At 53.6% G+C, this 15,281-nt stretch overlaps 1 protein-coding gene across 7 annotated transcripts in view; it reads left to right on the top strand.

Annotated features, from left to right (window-relative positions):
- The first annotated feature begins 415 nt into the window (after window positions 1-415).
- PPFIA4 (PTPRF interacting protein alpha 4) overlaps window positions 416-15,281 on the top strand; it is a 52,690-nt gene continuing 37,824 nt past the window's right edge. For 5 of the 7 annotated variants that reach the window (XR_004031666.1, XR_004031664.1, XR_004031662.1 and 2 more), the window contains exons 1-2: window positions 419-566; window positions 12,890-13,522. Coding sequence is in view for 3 of the 7 variants with exons in the window: in XM_030818623.1 (XP_030674483.1) it covers window positions 13,289-13,522 (234 nt within the window). In the remaining 4 variants the exon portion in view is untranslated. Of the gene's footprint in view, window positions 567-10,189; window positions 10,525-12,889; window positions 13,523-15,281 lie in introns of those variants that run through there. The other 2 variants (XM_030818624.1, XR_004031663.1) reach the window with 2 other exon arrangements.

The following is a 15,281-nucleotide window of genomic DNA, read 5'->3' as shown; positions in this document are numbered from 1 at the left end:
AGTTTCCCCACTTAAAAAATGGGTGCGATCAAAGGAAAAGCAAGTAACGGGCAGGAGAGAGCAAGCGTGGAAGGTGACAAACTATTGACAACAATTACAAGGCCGAGACTAAGGCCAATTTAGGGAACGGGCTGTTAGACTAGGAAAAGGGGCGAGTTCACAGGGAGGGGCAGAATGTGGACAGCACTCCTGGGCCCTGAGACCCTCCTTCTGGGCCCTGAGACCCTCCTGCGGAGTAAAACCCTGGCACTTCGCCACCTCCGAGGCTGAACCAAGATGGCGCGCGGCCTCAAAGCGGCGCTCTCGTCACGTGCCCGGACCGGAGGCACTTGGGGGCGGGAGGCGTGGCCTCGGTCGTGGCAGCCCAGCCCCGCCTAGGGGGCGGAGCCGGGGGGGGGTTGTCCGCGGGGGAAGGGGGCGGGGCCTCGCGGCCGGGCGCTTGGGCGGCAGAGGCTGCAGCTACCTCGGCGCCGGCTGGGCTCTAGGACGTGTCGGGCTGCTCCGGTCGGGGGCGGCTCCCTGCTGCCTCCGAGCCTAGCCGCCTGGCCTTCGGCATTTGCAGGCAGGTGAGCGCCCAGAGCCTGGACTGGGGTAGGATGCGTCTTTTCCCCATCTCCAGCTCTCCTCGACAGTTTGGGGAGGGGTCTCGTCTATCGCACCTCGGGAAACAGCCCTTTTTGACTCCGTATGTGCTGTCTCCGGCAGGCGTCGGTACTGCTCCCCCTGCCGCCCCTCGCCGGCCTCTGCGGTGCCCTGTGCCCTTGGGGGTGAGGATGGGGGCGATGCCCGATCTGCGGGGAGGGCGTGGAGTGTGCCCTCTGCTCTATCGGCTTCGGGGGAGGGGGCCGAGTTGGCGAGTCTCCCGGTGGGAACGAAGCAGACTGCACCCCCATTTCCCCTGCAGGAGAGTCAGAAAAAGCGCCTCTCGGCTTCGGGGCCAACCCCACTCCTTTGGGGACGCGATTCTGAGGGGCTGAGGTCTTCGCTCTTCGCAGGGGTCTTAATCCTTCCCGCGTTCCTCATAGCACCCCTGTTCCTGTCGCTAGCTCTCCATTCCTCGAACTGCCAGCCTCAGTCTGTGCCAGAGATGCCCCCATCTCCGCAGTGCCAGGGCGGTGGGGTGGAAGGAGCGGCCAACCCGAGGCCTGGTGGGGGTGGGGACAGGGGTGGGCGCAACAGGAAAAGAGGGCTGGAATAGAGATGCCTGAACTGGGAGGGTGGGAGTGGGGCGCTGACTTACGTCCACGCAGTAGGGATGTTTTCCAGCGCAGATTTTGAGGTTTTGATGGTGGGTGGGAAGAGAGAGGTCGGGCTGGAGGACTTGGAGACATGGTGTAGGTGGTTTTCTTTGAGAAGGAGGAGGGATCCAGGACAAGGTGCCACTAGGAGCTGATGTCGCCTTTGAGGAGAGGTGTGCTGGTAGTTTCCATCAGAGGAGCAGGAGAGTTGGGGCCGTTCTATGTGGAGAGCAAGTGGTTAAGGAGGCTCTGCTTAGCAGGGAGATCCCTTCCTGGTGTGAGCTTAAGGGTCCCCTCCAGGAGCCAGGTTTCAGGGATTTCCCATAGTCCTTTCCAGAGTTCTTGGATCTGGTATGTAGTACTTTGTTCAACATCCAGCAAACATTTATTGGACACCTACTATCTGCCAGATACTATGCTCGGTGCTAGGTCTTCTGAAGGCAATTTACAGCCGCGGAGCAGCTGAAAGGTACACATAGTAGGCACACATAGTAGGTATTCTGTTAACACCTCCCTCACCCCCCCCCCCATTCTGTTACATTGCTGTTGGATTAGAAAAAGAAAGAACTGTGTCCACGTGCTTTCAAACAGCTGTATAAACTAGACTTCAACCTACACACCCCCTACCACTATTAACTGGCCAGGTAGTCCCAGGGAAGCTGTCTTAAGCAAAAGGGCAGTTTGAATGATTTCCCTTGGTTATTTTCTCAGATTTTGTCCTGAGGCTTGAGGAGGCTTCCTGGGATAAATGGTATCTCAAAGTAAGGAGATAATGAATGACAAAATGGTTATTGGGGGCCAAGAATGTCCTAGACACTCTGTAGTGGGAGACGCCATCTCTGGAAGATGGAATAGTGTGGGGGAGGAGGGTGTGGAAGGGAATTCGCATCCAGTGGGGTTGGGGTTTGTGCTGCCGAGCATGTCGTGATGTCAGAACCGTGCAGTGCACGAGGTCTGGCTGCTGGGCTGTAAACCAGGGCTGGAGGGGCAGGGCATGGCAGGCAGCCAGGCTCCTGGGTCTCATCTCTGAGTTGATTGCTGAAATCTTAGAGTTGGAAACAGTTGTCAGGGATGGCTTGTAGGTCCTCACGGAGCCTCCGAGGATGGCAGAGCTAGAGCTAGGCAAGAGAATGAGTAGTCAAGCTGTGGTGGTGATGAGGTGGGGATGAAGGCTCAGCAGGGCCAGGGAGCTGGGTGCTAAGGGGGTTTTAAGATATGGGCAGCTAGCCGAGGCCTTCGAACGCCAAGGACATTCTCCCCTGGGCTTTAGGCCCTACTGTGTTGGCTCCATAGGTGAGTTGCTGTAGAAACAAGATGTGGCAATTGAGTGGTATGGAGGGGTGTGTGTGTGTGCAAGCATGTGTGTGAGTGTGTGTGAGTGTGCGTGCAAGCATGTGTGTGAGTGTGTGTGCGCTTGTGCATGTGTTGGAGAGGAGAAGTGGTGAGGAGCAGGGAGGACTGAGGGAGTGAAAGCTGCCTCAAAGTCTGGGTCCCACGTAGGGAATTGAGAAATGGAGGGGAGGGAGTGGGGTCAGAGGGAGGGACAAGTGTGTATTGCAGCCACATGAAGTCACCATCTGTCCCCCTCTGGCCTGCTAGCTCACGGACCTATAATTAGCTCTGGAGGGCATACGGTGCTGGCTCACAGGAGCGTGGCACTTCGGGTGGCCAGCAGAGTGGAGGATTCAGAGGGAACATGGTCCTTGATGTACTGTGGAAGGGGCTGCTTCTAGGGGACCCTCTGTATTTGCTGTACTGGGAGAGGCCTGAGGCAACTGACAGTGCCACGGGGACAGGGCTGCTGGGGAAAACAGCAGTAGGGGAAGGAGCTCTAAGCGAGGATGGCAGGAGACTCCAGGGCTAGGCTGAGCCTGAGGCCTCCCCGCTTGTTGCCTGGCTGCTGGCCCACTGCACAAGAAGCACGATTGCTGCCCAGCTCATTGCTCTGCCTTCAGAGAGGCTTGGGTGCTGCAACCTCGGGGCCTCCTTGAGGTGTCTCCATCCCCCCAGGTGAAGTCAGCTCTAGCGTGGAGTAGCCATCTGCCTTTCACTTGGTGGTTGAGAGGCCTTGGCTGGGGATGCTTCGTTCTGAGAGAGCTGGAGGAGAAGCTGCCACCAGTTAATTCCGCTGGTCAAACTCCAAGTGGTGCTCAGCACTGACCCCCTGGCTGTGCCAGAGACTGAGTGTTTGGTCACATGCTTCTCTGTACTGCTCTCCAATGATTACATGTGTATCTATGTTCTCTCAAGTAGCCTGTGAACTTTCTGTTTTACATGTCTTTTGCTTTCATAACAGTATCAGATGCATGGAAATCACTCAGTAAGTGATCATTGGATTGAATTGAAGAGGTCTGTCTTCTGATCCCCTGAGTTCCATGAAGCAGGGCCTCCTTGCCACTGGAGATATTTAACCTGGAGCAGCGAAGCCTCTGGGGACCCAGGACACTGGTGTTACATCCCTTTGGGGGCATTAGATTCTGTGGGCAGTAGATGAAGTGAAAACTCCCCAGTCTCTCATAAAGCATGGCATATGGACTTATAACCCTGAACAGTAATATGAATGTATAGATATGGTATATATGTATTCTATATTATGTAAATAGACACTGTATGTGCTACTGTAGAGTGATTTTACAAAGAGTGCATGTGCACAATATGATTTTATAGTGAAGTGTCAGATGAAATAGCTGATTTGATTTTAGAGGCCTTTATTGCTTATTTCGCCCAGCGGTTAGAGTTGAATTCTCATAAGTTAGATATATACTTGATGTGCCTTCATGGCCACTGTCTTCAGATAGATAACTGTCATTTCAAAGAGAGATGGGTTTTCCATTCAATTTAAGAAAAAGCTTCCTTAGAACGATGAAGCCTTCCTCATTTGATAGTGAGCTCCTTGTTCCTGAAGGATAATCAAGTCAAGACTGGGCTGCCAGGGATGTTGTGAAAGGAACTCCCACACAGGGTGGGAAGTGGCCTGTGTGACCTCCGAGAGCCCTTCTGAGTCCAGGTCTGAGGTGAGGCTGGATGGGAGAGGGCCTCGGCAGCTGCTTCAGAAGATGGCTCTCCTTTGGCCTAGAGGAGCGCTGCTGGGAGTGGAGGCCTGGGGAGTGGGGCCGGGCCTGGAGCTTTGCCTGAGCTATTCCGTGAGGAGTGGGCATTTTGGGACATGCAGAGGGGTGACCCCAGCAATCTCATGGACACGGAGGCCTGGGCTTGGGAGATGGTGCAGTGCATCCCCGATGGGTGGGGGTAGGTAGAAAGATGGGGTGGCCCCAGTTCCATGACTTCAGCTCAAACTAGGCTAGTTGTGGAGTGCCCCAAATTTTTGGTCCTACTTTGGGGCAGAACACCTGGAGCAAGTGGAGCTTTCATTCTTTCAGTATCACCCCATCCCTCCCTCCTCTCTCGCTTATACCTTCTCACACAGGTTCGAGGCCACACGTGGACTTACGCTTTCTCATGAACAGCAATACACTTTCATGATCACACACACATACTTGCACAAGCTCTCACAGCCCCCTTGTGCTCCTGGGAGCATGTATGATGTTATGAGTCCCAGATGCTTGTGCATGTATGACCACACATTTACTGTCATGGCTGTGTACCCACACATGTGTTCTCATGATCACAATTGTATGCAGTCATGAGCCCTGATGTACTTACGACCACACACATCTACACACTGTCATGAGTCTATATACCTACTTGCTGTCATGCCTATGCTCTCAGGACACCATTCTTATGACCATACCTTTATACACAGACATACATACAACATACACTCTCTCTCTCTCTCTCTGTCCCTTTCTCCCTCTCTCTCCCTATCGCCCAGGCTAGGGTGCAGTGGCATGATCATGGCTCACTGCAGCCTCAACCTCCTGGGTTCAAGTGATCCGCCCACCTCAGCCTCCCAAGTAGCTGGGAATACAGGTGCATGCCACTATGCCCAGCTAGTTTTCATATTTTTAGTAGAGATGGGGTTTTGCCATGTTGCCCAGGCTGGTTTCTAAGTCCTGAGCTTAAGCAATCTCCCTGCCTTGGCCTTCCAAAGTGCTACTGCACCCAGGGCTTATGCCTGAGGCATGAACTACTACTGCACTGGCTTCTCTTCCTTTTTCATGGCCACACATATATACCATGCATTCTCATGATCACACACACACTCTGTTGCATGAAGACACATGACACCCCCCCATTCCCTTTTCTTTTTTTTTTGAGACGGAGTCTCGCTCTGTCACCCAGGCTGGAGTGCAGTGGCGCAATCTCGGCTCACTGCAAGCTCCGCCTCCCGGGTTCACGCCATTCTCCTGCCTCAGCGCCCGCCACCACGCCCAGCTAATTTTTTTGTATTTTTTAGTAGAGACGGGATTTCACCGTGGTCTCGATCTCCTGACCTCGTGATCCGTCCGCCTCGGCCTCCCAAAGTGCTGGGATTACAAGCGTGAGCCACCGCGCCCGGCCCCCCATTCCCTTTTCATACGGCCCCCCCACTTCTGTGACCACATACAAATGCACATTTTTTATGATGCCTACATTCCTCCCCGCAGTTCTGTACTCCGAACTTTTTACATCTGGTGCCTATTAGCACTCTGGACCCGTCCTCTTCTCTGCTCTGCGATGGCTCCCTAATCTAATGGGTTGATCTACGAATGCGGTGACTTCGAGCATTTTTTTTTTTTTAACCACCAGAGGACCCTGTTTAATATTTGTCCCACATGGATCCCTAGTTTTGAAATATTTTTATTCTCCAAATTTGTTATGCTTATTACTTTGTTTCTTCTTCTGCAAACATTATTTGAAGACATTTATGTTGATTAATGGCTCTGATTAGCAGAAGATGTCTAGGGTTTTCTCTGGGAATGTACTTAATGATGTAAGTTCAGCAAAAGCTGTGTCTGTATTCGGTGGTGCAGACTCATATTTTGACTTGGTAACCATATGATCTCTATTAGACATTTGGAGTGTGGAAAATAGTTGGTTGGCTCCTGGTGTTACTTGTGTAGCGGTCCCAGGGTTGTCACTGTTGCACTGATGTACAGCCTTTCTGAGAGAACGTGTGTGTGTGTGTGTGTGTGTGTGTGTGTTTTAGCAGGGGGCTTCTGTAGACATTATTTAAACTAGGGATTTTCTAACTTCTTCATGGACTTGGAATCCTTTTATACAATTGAAACCTTAATCAGATGTCCCATAAAATGGACAGATTTGGAGTTGATAGGATTAAAGTAAGAAAAGAGAATTTAGAGCCTTTTGAGTTTGTCATACCTCTTCACCCTCCTTTTGGCCTTGGACTGCCCCTAAAGGTACTTTGTCCTAAAGCCTAGTTTGCAAACACCAGTCTTAAGTTAAAGAGGTAGGTGTGATGTCTATAATTTTGGGTATTTCAGAAGAGGAACTATGTGCGGATGGGGGCTCAGAGGCTTGTAGTTCTCCCTTCCCTGCTGTTTTTTTTTTGTTGTTGTTGTTGTTGTTTTTGAAATAGGGGCTTGCTCTGTTACCCAGGCTGGAGTAAGCAGTGTGATCTTGGCTTACTGCAGCCTCCATCTCCTAGGCTTAAGTGATCCTCCCACTTCAGCCTCCTGAGTAACTGGGACTACAGATGCATGCCGCTGTGCCCAGCTAATTTTTTTTTTTTTGTAGAGAGGATGTCTCACCATGTTGCCTAGGCTGGTCTTGAACTCCTGGGCTCAAGCAATTTCTCACCTCATCCTCCCAAAGTGCTGGGATTAGAGGCATGAGCTACCATGCCCGGCCTTCCCCATTAGTTTTGACATTAGTCCTCCTAGGGTGGCAATGGCAAGGGTGACCATATGGCCAGGTGAAACCTGTGTTCTGGTGTGATTGTTAACAGTGGTTTACTGTCTAAACCATGACCCTCTAAACCAAGAGGGTCATGGTTTGGACAGCAAGTTCTGTGCTCACTCAAGTGATAGGCCATGTCTTGGGAAGAGGTGGCCCATGTCTAACTCCTGGGGAGCAGCTGGAGAGCTGGGCTTCACAGACTCAGGCTCAGGGGAGCCTGTCTGAACAGATGCTTCCTTCCATGTCCCCGAATGAGCTGGCATTAGGAGGCCGAGTGTATTCAGCAGCTGGTACTAACCTGTGCTTGGGCGGCATTTTATACTTCTCAGAACTGTTTCATGTCTGTTAACTCTTTGAGCCTCATGACAACCTGTGAGAGCACTGGAGCGTATTGTGTGTTATAATGTTCATTTTCCAGAGTTGGGAACCTGAAGCACAGAGGGGTAAAGTCTCACTGCTAGTCGTGTCAGGGGCCCAGAGAACTGGATGCTTTTGAAGGGATCTGTGGCTAGCAGTGGAAACTCTTAAGTAGGGCTTTTCCAAGAGTTTTTTCCCTGGGAATGGCTTCCTGTAGCCAGAATAGATTTTTAATTTTCTTATTGTAGTTCGGTGGGCCCAGCCTTGAGGTGCTTTGGGAGCCTAGGGTGCTGAGAGTTCATTAACACTTACCGAGCGTTGCTGGGTGCTGATCTCAGCACTTTGTGTAGGCTGACTCTAGATATCCTCTGTCCCAGCTGTCTGAGGTGGGTACTGATATCATCCCCATTCACAAAGGATGAGGAATGGAAGCTCAGAGAGATTCAGGATCTTCCCAGGGTCACCTGCACGGTCAGTGGGCATGACAGCCTTCAGAATCATCAGCTGCTCTGGAGTCTGCCTTTCAAGACAAGAGCAGCCCCCATCTTGCTCTCAAGAAGGTTTAATTTTCAGACCAGGTGTGGTGGCTCACACCTGTAATACTAGCACTTTGGGAGGCCGAGGTGGGCAGACAGCTGAGGTCAGGAGTTCAAGACCACCCTGGCCAAAATGGTGAAATACCATCTCTACTAAAAAAAAAAAAAAAAAAAAAAAAAAATTGCCGATGTGGTGGCGGGCGCCTGTAATCCCAGCTACTCAGGAGGCTGAGGCAGAAGAATCACTGGAACGCAGGAGGTGGCCATGTCAGTCCTGTTTTGGAGTTCCCCTTCTTTGAAGTCAGTCAGGGATGGACTGCCCTGGAATGACCATCAGCACAGGTCTGTTCAGTTCCATGTGTGTTAGGGCCCTGTGTTAGAGTACTCAGAGATGGGTCTACAGATGAGATGATGTAAAGTAAGAGAAGTCCCATGAAGAGAGGTATAACTAGAGGGCAATGCTGGGTCAGCGGAAGGGCAGATCTCACACACTGGAGGGATCAGAAGAGACTCCATGGGGGAAGTGGTGTTTGAGATGAGCTTAGCAAGGTGATCTAAGCTCATGAGACCAACATGGAAAGGGAGATGAGAGGCAGGCCAGTGAGAAGCTGGACAAACAGGAGCTATAGGTGGGTCCTGGGGGCAGGCCTCAGTGAGCAGAGCTAGGGAAGGGCTAGGGAGCAGCAGGAGAGGAGGTAGGGCTGGATTTCTAGAGGAGAGGATGGGTGAGGGCCAGGCTTCTGGGGGTGCAAAGCTGGACAGGGAAGAAGGAGAAGCTTCTGGGCAGCCTGAGGCATGGGCAGCTGGGCTGCAGGCCCACGTTGGGGAGAATGTCTGAGAGCCCCAAGGATGAGAGCTCCGAAGAGTGTCTGTTTCTGCAGTGCCTGTGGGAGTGGGGGGCAGCGGGGAGAACTCAGGGAAGCTGCCTACAACTTGGTGTGGAGCCAGCTAGGGGCTGGGAGCAGAGATTTGGGTGTGTGGAGGATGGGGCCTTCCAGTGGGGCCTTTCAGTCACCCATGGCCTCATGACCATGTTGGCCGCTCTGCAGAGGCCTTCCCAGGCTGGAGGAGGAGAAGGACAAGGAAGGCTGAGGGGAGCTGTCCTCCGGCTGCCATCACCCTGATGAGGGTGGGGAAGGTTTCTTGGAGAAGACATGAAGTCTGAAGGAGTTGTCTTTACCCTCTCTCTTCTTCCTCCTTTTTCTACCCCTCTTTGGCATGAGACAGACAAATTGAATCCTGGTTGTTCATTTCACTAGCTGCGTAGACTTGGTTACATGACATTGCATCTCAGTTCTCACTTCTGTGAAATGGGAAGAAGAATTACATCTTCCTTGCAAATAATTATGAGGATTGAAATAAATCAATGCATACCACTTGGAAGTGCAGTGCTGGGCACATGGTAAATGTGAGTGACTTATAGCAGCTCTGGCAACCATTATTTTTCTGGAAGACCCCCGCCCTCCCCATTTCTTCAGATCCTCCTCTGACCTCCAGCTGGTCGGGTGTCCGACCCTCCTCTTTTCCCTCGTGGCTGCCACCTGGAGGCTCCCTTTTTGCCCAGCTGAATAGCCCCTCAGATGCTGCTAGCAGCCCTGCCCCGGGCTGTGGTCTCCGCAGGGGCTGGCAACCTTGCCTTTGTCCAGCTCTCTCCGTGGCCAGGCCTGCCATCTGGTAGGCAGGAGGGAGCCAGGCCTGTGTGTGGGGCCAGCCAGAGCAACAGACCCAAATGCCCATCCCTCCTGTGTGTTAGGAAAAGGTGGGGGTAACTTTTGGGATGCCAAAGAGGCCCCCAAGTTACCTCTTCTGTGTTTCTAAAGGCCCAAGGCCTACTTTTTGTCCAGTCCCCCACCCCCCACACACGCACACTCACACCCACTCACTCTTGAGCCCTCTTCTGCTGTTTCACAGCCTGCCCACACTCCTCCCCAGCAAAGCCCCTTGCAAATGCTTGCTTTGGGGACTGGCAGCTTTCGCCTCTGAATCAGGACCTGTGAGTGTTACTTAGAAATTGTGCGGGAGTTGAGGAGGCTTCTGTTAGGCTGAGATGATAATTGCGCTATTTAAAGACGGCCCTGGAGCCAGAAGGAGCCGGAAGGAGCCAGGTGCCCCACGTGGCTGTCCTGGGGCTCCCTTCTGCTCACTGTGCCTGTGCAGTGGACAGGACAGGGGCAGGAGGTCCTGGACAGTCATCTCAGGGGCATCTGCCTGGCAGTCCTCTCTGGGCTATCTTCAGACCAGCTCTACATGATGCCATTTGGCCGGGGGAAGTGGAGTTGCCCCCTGGCACCTGGTTTAGAGAGAGGCCAGGAAAGGGCTAGTGAGAAGAGAAGCAACCAAAGCCAGCTTCTCAGTTGCTAAAATGACCAGGAGGATTTGGGGAGGCCAAGTTGGACCAGATAGCCAGTACCTCACAGTGGGCAGCCTGAGGTCCTGTTCTTCCTTCCTGAGAACTTCTCCAGCCCCTTTCCTGTAAGAAGCTTTAAAAACTCCACCCACAGGCGGCCAACACTAAGGTAATTCACATTCCCGTGCAATCACAGGGTGCTTTCTACTCTTCATTTGCTGCCCAGCCATGATCTCATCCCTCTAAGGTAGGCAAAACCAGGGTTGTGGGTTTTGTCTTGTAGCCAAGGCCTCAGTAGGTGATAATAAGCCTGAGGTCAGCCAGCTGGGCTGTGGCAGGACTGTACCCCAGTCTCCTGAGTCCCTGCTCTGGGCTTCTTCCTTTATGCTACGCTACGGGCTGCCTGGGGATCTGCTGGGCTGGGGCCATTCCTGGGATACCTAAGCTCCTTCCTGGCACACTACAGTCTTCTCCAAAGTTAGCCTCTGCCACAAGGGGCCCCTTCCCTAGCCTAGTCTTCTCTTTTGGCCTCTTGTGGCATCTTGGTGTGTGTGGAGGGGTGGGGGAAGATGGGGAGGTGGGCCTGGATGTGGATGAGCTTGAGGGGGGTAGGCTGGGGCCATATGGCCTTTCAGCCTCAGGGCTGGGGCATTCAGGGTGGAGGGACCTGGGCATGGTGGGTGGGAGAATTGGAGGAATGGCTGTTACCAGCATCAGGGAGATGGCAGCTCTGGACAGACTGGGGCAGCAGCCCCTCCTCTCCACTCCCAGCTGCTCTGAGGAGCAGGGAGGTGCGAGTAGGCTGCCCCGGAAGCAGCAGTGTTGGGGAAAGGAGGGGGCAGACCAAGCTTCTACTTTTTACTTCTGTAGCCTTCTGGGACCCTGCCCTCCACAGTGGCTGTCTGGCTTGGGGAAGGATCCCCTTGACCAGAGTTTGTGTCCAGTTTCTACGCATGGGAATGTGTATGTGGCCACATGCGTATCTGTTCTAGGTCTCTGTTTCTGCCTCGGGGCATGTGTGTGTGCATGCCCACATGCCTGCTTGCACTACTGCACCCCTCTGGGAAGGGCTGCGAGTGTGAGCTCTGAATTTTCAAGCTGGTGCACTAACTTTCCTCAGATCTAGACCCCACGTTGCTCCCTAGTCTCTCTCTTCCTTTCCCCTGTTCCTGCCTAGAGCATCAGTACTCTGGGGAGGGGGTCCAGGTAGGAGAGGCCTGGCCCTTCTCTGTTTCCCTGCTGGGTTCAGTCCTGCTACAGGCCTGTGCAGTGTCTGACCTCTCACCTCACACTGGGTCCTGATGCTTCTTGTCCACCCTGACCCTCCTAGTCTGCCTGTTATTCTCACCCCGAGGGTGGACAGAAGGCTTTCCTTGTGTCTCCCACAAGATAAGAGAGAGGGGAAGGAGGGAAAACGTCATTTTTGGGCCACCTCCAGTGTGCCCGTCGCTGTGCTGGGGGCTTCACACCCCTTCTGTCCTGCACCTGGGGCCTCTGAAGGCAGTCCAGTCTGAAAAATGACTAAGGTGGTAGCTTTCTAATGTGGACAGGGAGGTTGGAATCTGATCGTAGGCAGAGAAATCCCCAGCTGCGTGCGGCCTTTTTCTCGTTACTTTCACATTACTTCATCACCGGCTTCCTTTGCTCTGACCATTGGGCTCCTGTGCCAGGCTAAACGTATCAGCAGAGCCAGGCTATGCACATGCTAACTGACCTCACTGGTGACTTCTGCAGTGTCAGCAATGGGTAATGACGCCGAGAGAGCAGATTCTCAGCCATGATAGGGGCCACACTGTAGCCCCACCCTAGGAGGGTGGCACCCTGCACCTCTGCGTCACCCCTGGGTTCCTTTCCATCATTCGGTCCCTGCTCTGATGCAAAGGTAGGAGGCTGTGAACTCAGAATCCAAGCCTGCTGTCTGCCAGGCCTGCGTGCTGTCCTCCTTGGCAGGTTTTGGAAGTGGGGAATGACTTGAGCCAGAGCCTCCTCCCTGAATTATGGGCAGTGTAGCAGGTCAGGGCTCCCTGCCTGCCCCAGTACCCAGTCTGTGCCTCTCCAAACCCTTAGCCATGTTGTGCCAGTATCCAGGGCAGGAACTACTCTGCGCCTGTTTCCTATGACCCCAAGAGTCCAGCCTTTAGGACTCACAGCCACTCCCACTAAGAGTCCTTTCTACCCATCTGCATTTGCCTTGGTTGGCTTAAGTGATGGGGAAAAGGTTGGGGGTGGCACAGAGACCCTATTTCCTCCCCTTCAACCCCCAGGTCTCAGGAGGACTCTGGGCATCCTGCCGGCTGCTCCCCTGCCGCTGACTGAATCATTTCTATATTTGGCCAGTGAGCCACGTGGGTAGGGGAACCACTGCCACTGCGGCTGCACTTCTGACAGCTGTGGGGAGCAGGGGGAGGCAGAGGCTGGGCAGTAGGCATGTGCATTCCTTGGGAGAACTAAGGAGGTGCCATCAGAGTGAGTAAGCCTGGAGAAGGGGCATGCGCCAGCATCTCCCTCTCCTCCCCAACGTTCTAGTTCAGATCCTGTCTCCTCTGCTCCACCCCCTCCCCTGATGCCCTTCTCCACCCAGTTGGTACTCACAGCAGTCTCTTTTCCCACAGACACACTGCCCTCCAGAAACGATGGGTGTCGCTAGATCCAGCTGGGACTCTGCCAGCCTCCGGCACTCAGTCTAAGAGAAGGGCCATCTTCCAGCCCTGCTGTCCCTGCCTGTCATGGCCACATTCGGCTGCTGTCTGCATGTCTGGGGACACAGGGCACCCAGCCCCAGCCCTGAGAAGTTAAGCCAGGCCTTCTGGCTCAGTTCCACAGGGGCACTCCAGACCCCAGGCCCCTTTCAGAGCAAAAGCAACTGATGCTATGGGAGAAGCCCCTGCCTACCTGTCCACTCGCCTGGCACTGCCCACTCTGAGACCCATGCACTGGGTTCCCCTGGAGGTGCCAACCCTGTGAGTCCCTCCCTGTCCCCCGACGCTGAGAAGGCCCTGCCCACCCCCACCATGTGTGAGGTGATGCCCACAATCAATGAGGGGGACCCCTTGGGTCCCCCCCATGGCGCCGATGCTGACGCCAACTTCGAGCAGCTGATGGTGAACATGCTGGATGAGCGGGAGAAGTTGCTGGAGTCTCTTCGGGAGAGTCAGGAGACCTTGGCGGCCACACAGAGCCGGCTCCAGGATGCCCTACATGAGCGGGACCAGCTCCAGCGCCACCTTAACTCCGCCCTCCCCCAGGTAAGGCCTGAAGGCCTGCGTCTCTTAACCCCTTTCCCTCCCCCTAGCCCTGCTAGATCCACTGGGCCCTCAGCTCATCTGCATCTATTTGTATATCAACAATTGGAATTCACCGAGCATTTACTCTCCTTCATCTCTCTACTTGAATTCTTTCCCTGTCACTCCCAAGCTCCTCAGTCTGGAAGGTGAAATGGATGGAATTTGATGTGGGTGGAAAAACGCAACCATAGGTGTCAGCTACAGTGAGCTCAGGCGGCCAGTAGGTGGCACCCTAGACTGGAAAGAAACCTCCTCCCTGCCTACTCCTCTCCAGTGCCCTATTCTTGGAGGTGGGTGGGGAATCACAGACAGTAGAGACGGGAGAAGTCTTAGAGATCATCTTGCCCAGCTCCGTTATTGCATAGATGAAAAAAGCAAGAGACGTCACATGGAAGATGATAGGCAGGGCCGAATCTAGCAGCCGGATGTCTTGACATCCTGTCTCGCACTCCTCAACAGCACCACCACCAGCTGTCCTGTAGTCCCATGTACTGTGTCCTTTCTGTGGACCAAGCACTTTGTAAGGATTCTCTCACTAAATTCTTACAACCCTGAAGTTGGTGCGGTTACCACCATCATCCCATTGTACGAATCACGGAACTAAAGCTGGGGAGATGAGTAAGTTGCTCGTGGCCATCCAGGTAGTGTGTGGTGGAGGCGGGAACTGAGCCTGGGGCTAAGTGCCTGGAGAGGCCAGGTTTCTCACCACTGCACTGGCCTGGGAGCTCTCCGCTGATGCCTGCTTATCACCCACTTGGTAGATATTCCAGGCATGGCGCATGCTCTGGGGATGCAGGAGGGAGCAGGAGCCTGGATGATGTGGTTCTTGGGCTGTTTAGCTGTTGCTTGTCAAAGAAGCTGTGAACTCTGCCTGATAACCAGGCCCAAAGAGGGCTGGGGGTTGTGTGTCTGTGAGACCGTGCTCACAGCGACTGTGGGAACATCCTGCCCTCTCTGCCCCTCATATGAGCAGAGAGATGGGTATTGAAAGCCAGCTCTGGACACACAGCATAGCCTACCCTGACCCAGTGGGGGCACTGCTGGGGTTGGGAAGGCAGCCCTGAGGAGCCGAAGAGCTCAAGCCTCAGCGCCAGGCCCTTCCCAGTGTGTGGGGAAGAGAACCAGGGCTGGGCCTGGGTGGGTGAGTTTCCTACACAAAAGTGATGCTTGGTGGACAAGAATACAGAGCCCTGGTGAAGCAGCTGGGTGGGCAGGTGGGGACCTCCTCTTTCACTGTGCACGAGGCTCTGAACTTGCCCTAGAGTGAATGAACTAGTTCCTGCCACCAAGAAGCTCATAGACTAGGAAGGAGATGCACAACCCATGTGACCGGAGAGAATGCAGAGGAAGATAAGAGAGGCCCAAAAGGGTTATTAAGCACAGTATCAGTGATAAAAATAGCTGCCTTTGATGGGCTTGGGCTAAGTGCTTTCTATACCTTGGCTCATTTGACTTTCATACCAGCACCTGGAGGGAGGACTGTTACCTCTGTCTTACAGATCAGAGAATGAGGCTCAGAGAGATTAGGTAACTTGTTCAAGATCATACAGCTAACAGGGGCAGAGCTGAGATTTGATCCCAGGCCTACTTGACTTCCCACACTGAAGCTTCATGAGGGCAGGGGTTGTGTCTTTCTTGTCACTATATCCCCAGTGACCTGCACAGGACCTGGTACATGATAGGTGCTCACAAATATTTGTGGTTGAATGATGGACTCCCA

This window comes from Nomascus leucogenys, chromosome 9 (genome assembly GCF_006542625.1).
Source record: "Nomascus leucogenys isolate Asia chromosome 9, Asia_NLE_v1, whole genome shotgun sequence".
Classification (NCBI taxonomy): Eukaryota; Metazoa; Chordata; class Mammalia; order Primates; family Hylobatidae; genus Nomascus; species Nomascus leucogenys.
This window is presented reverse-complemented; position numbering and strand designations above follow the sequence as displayed.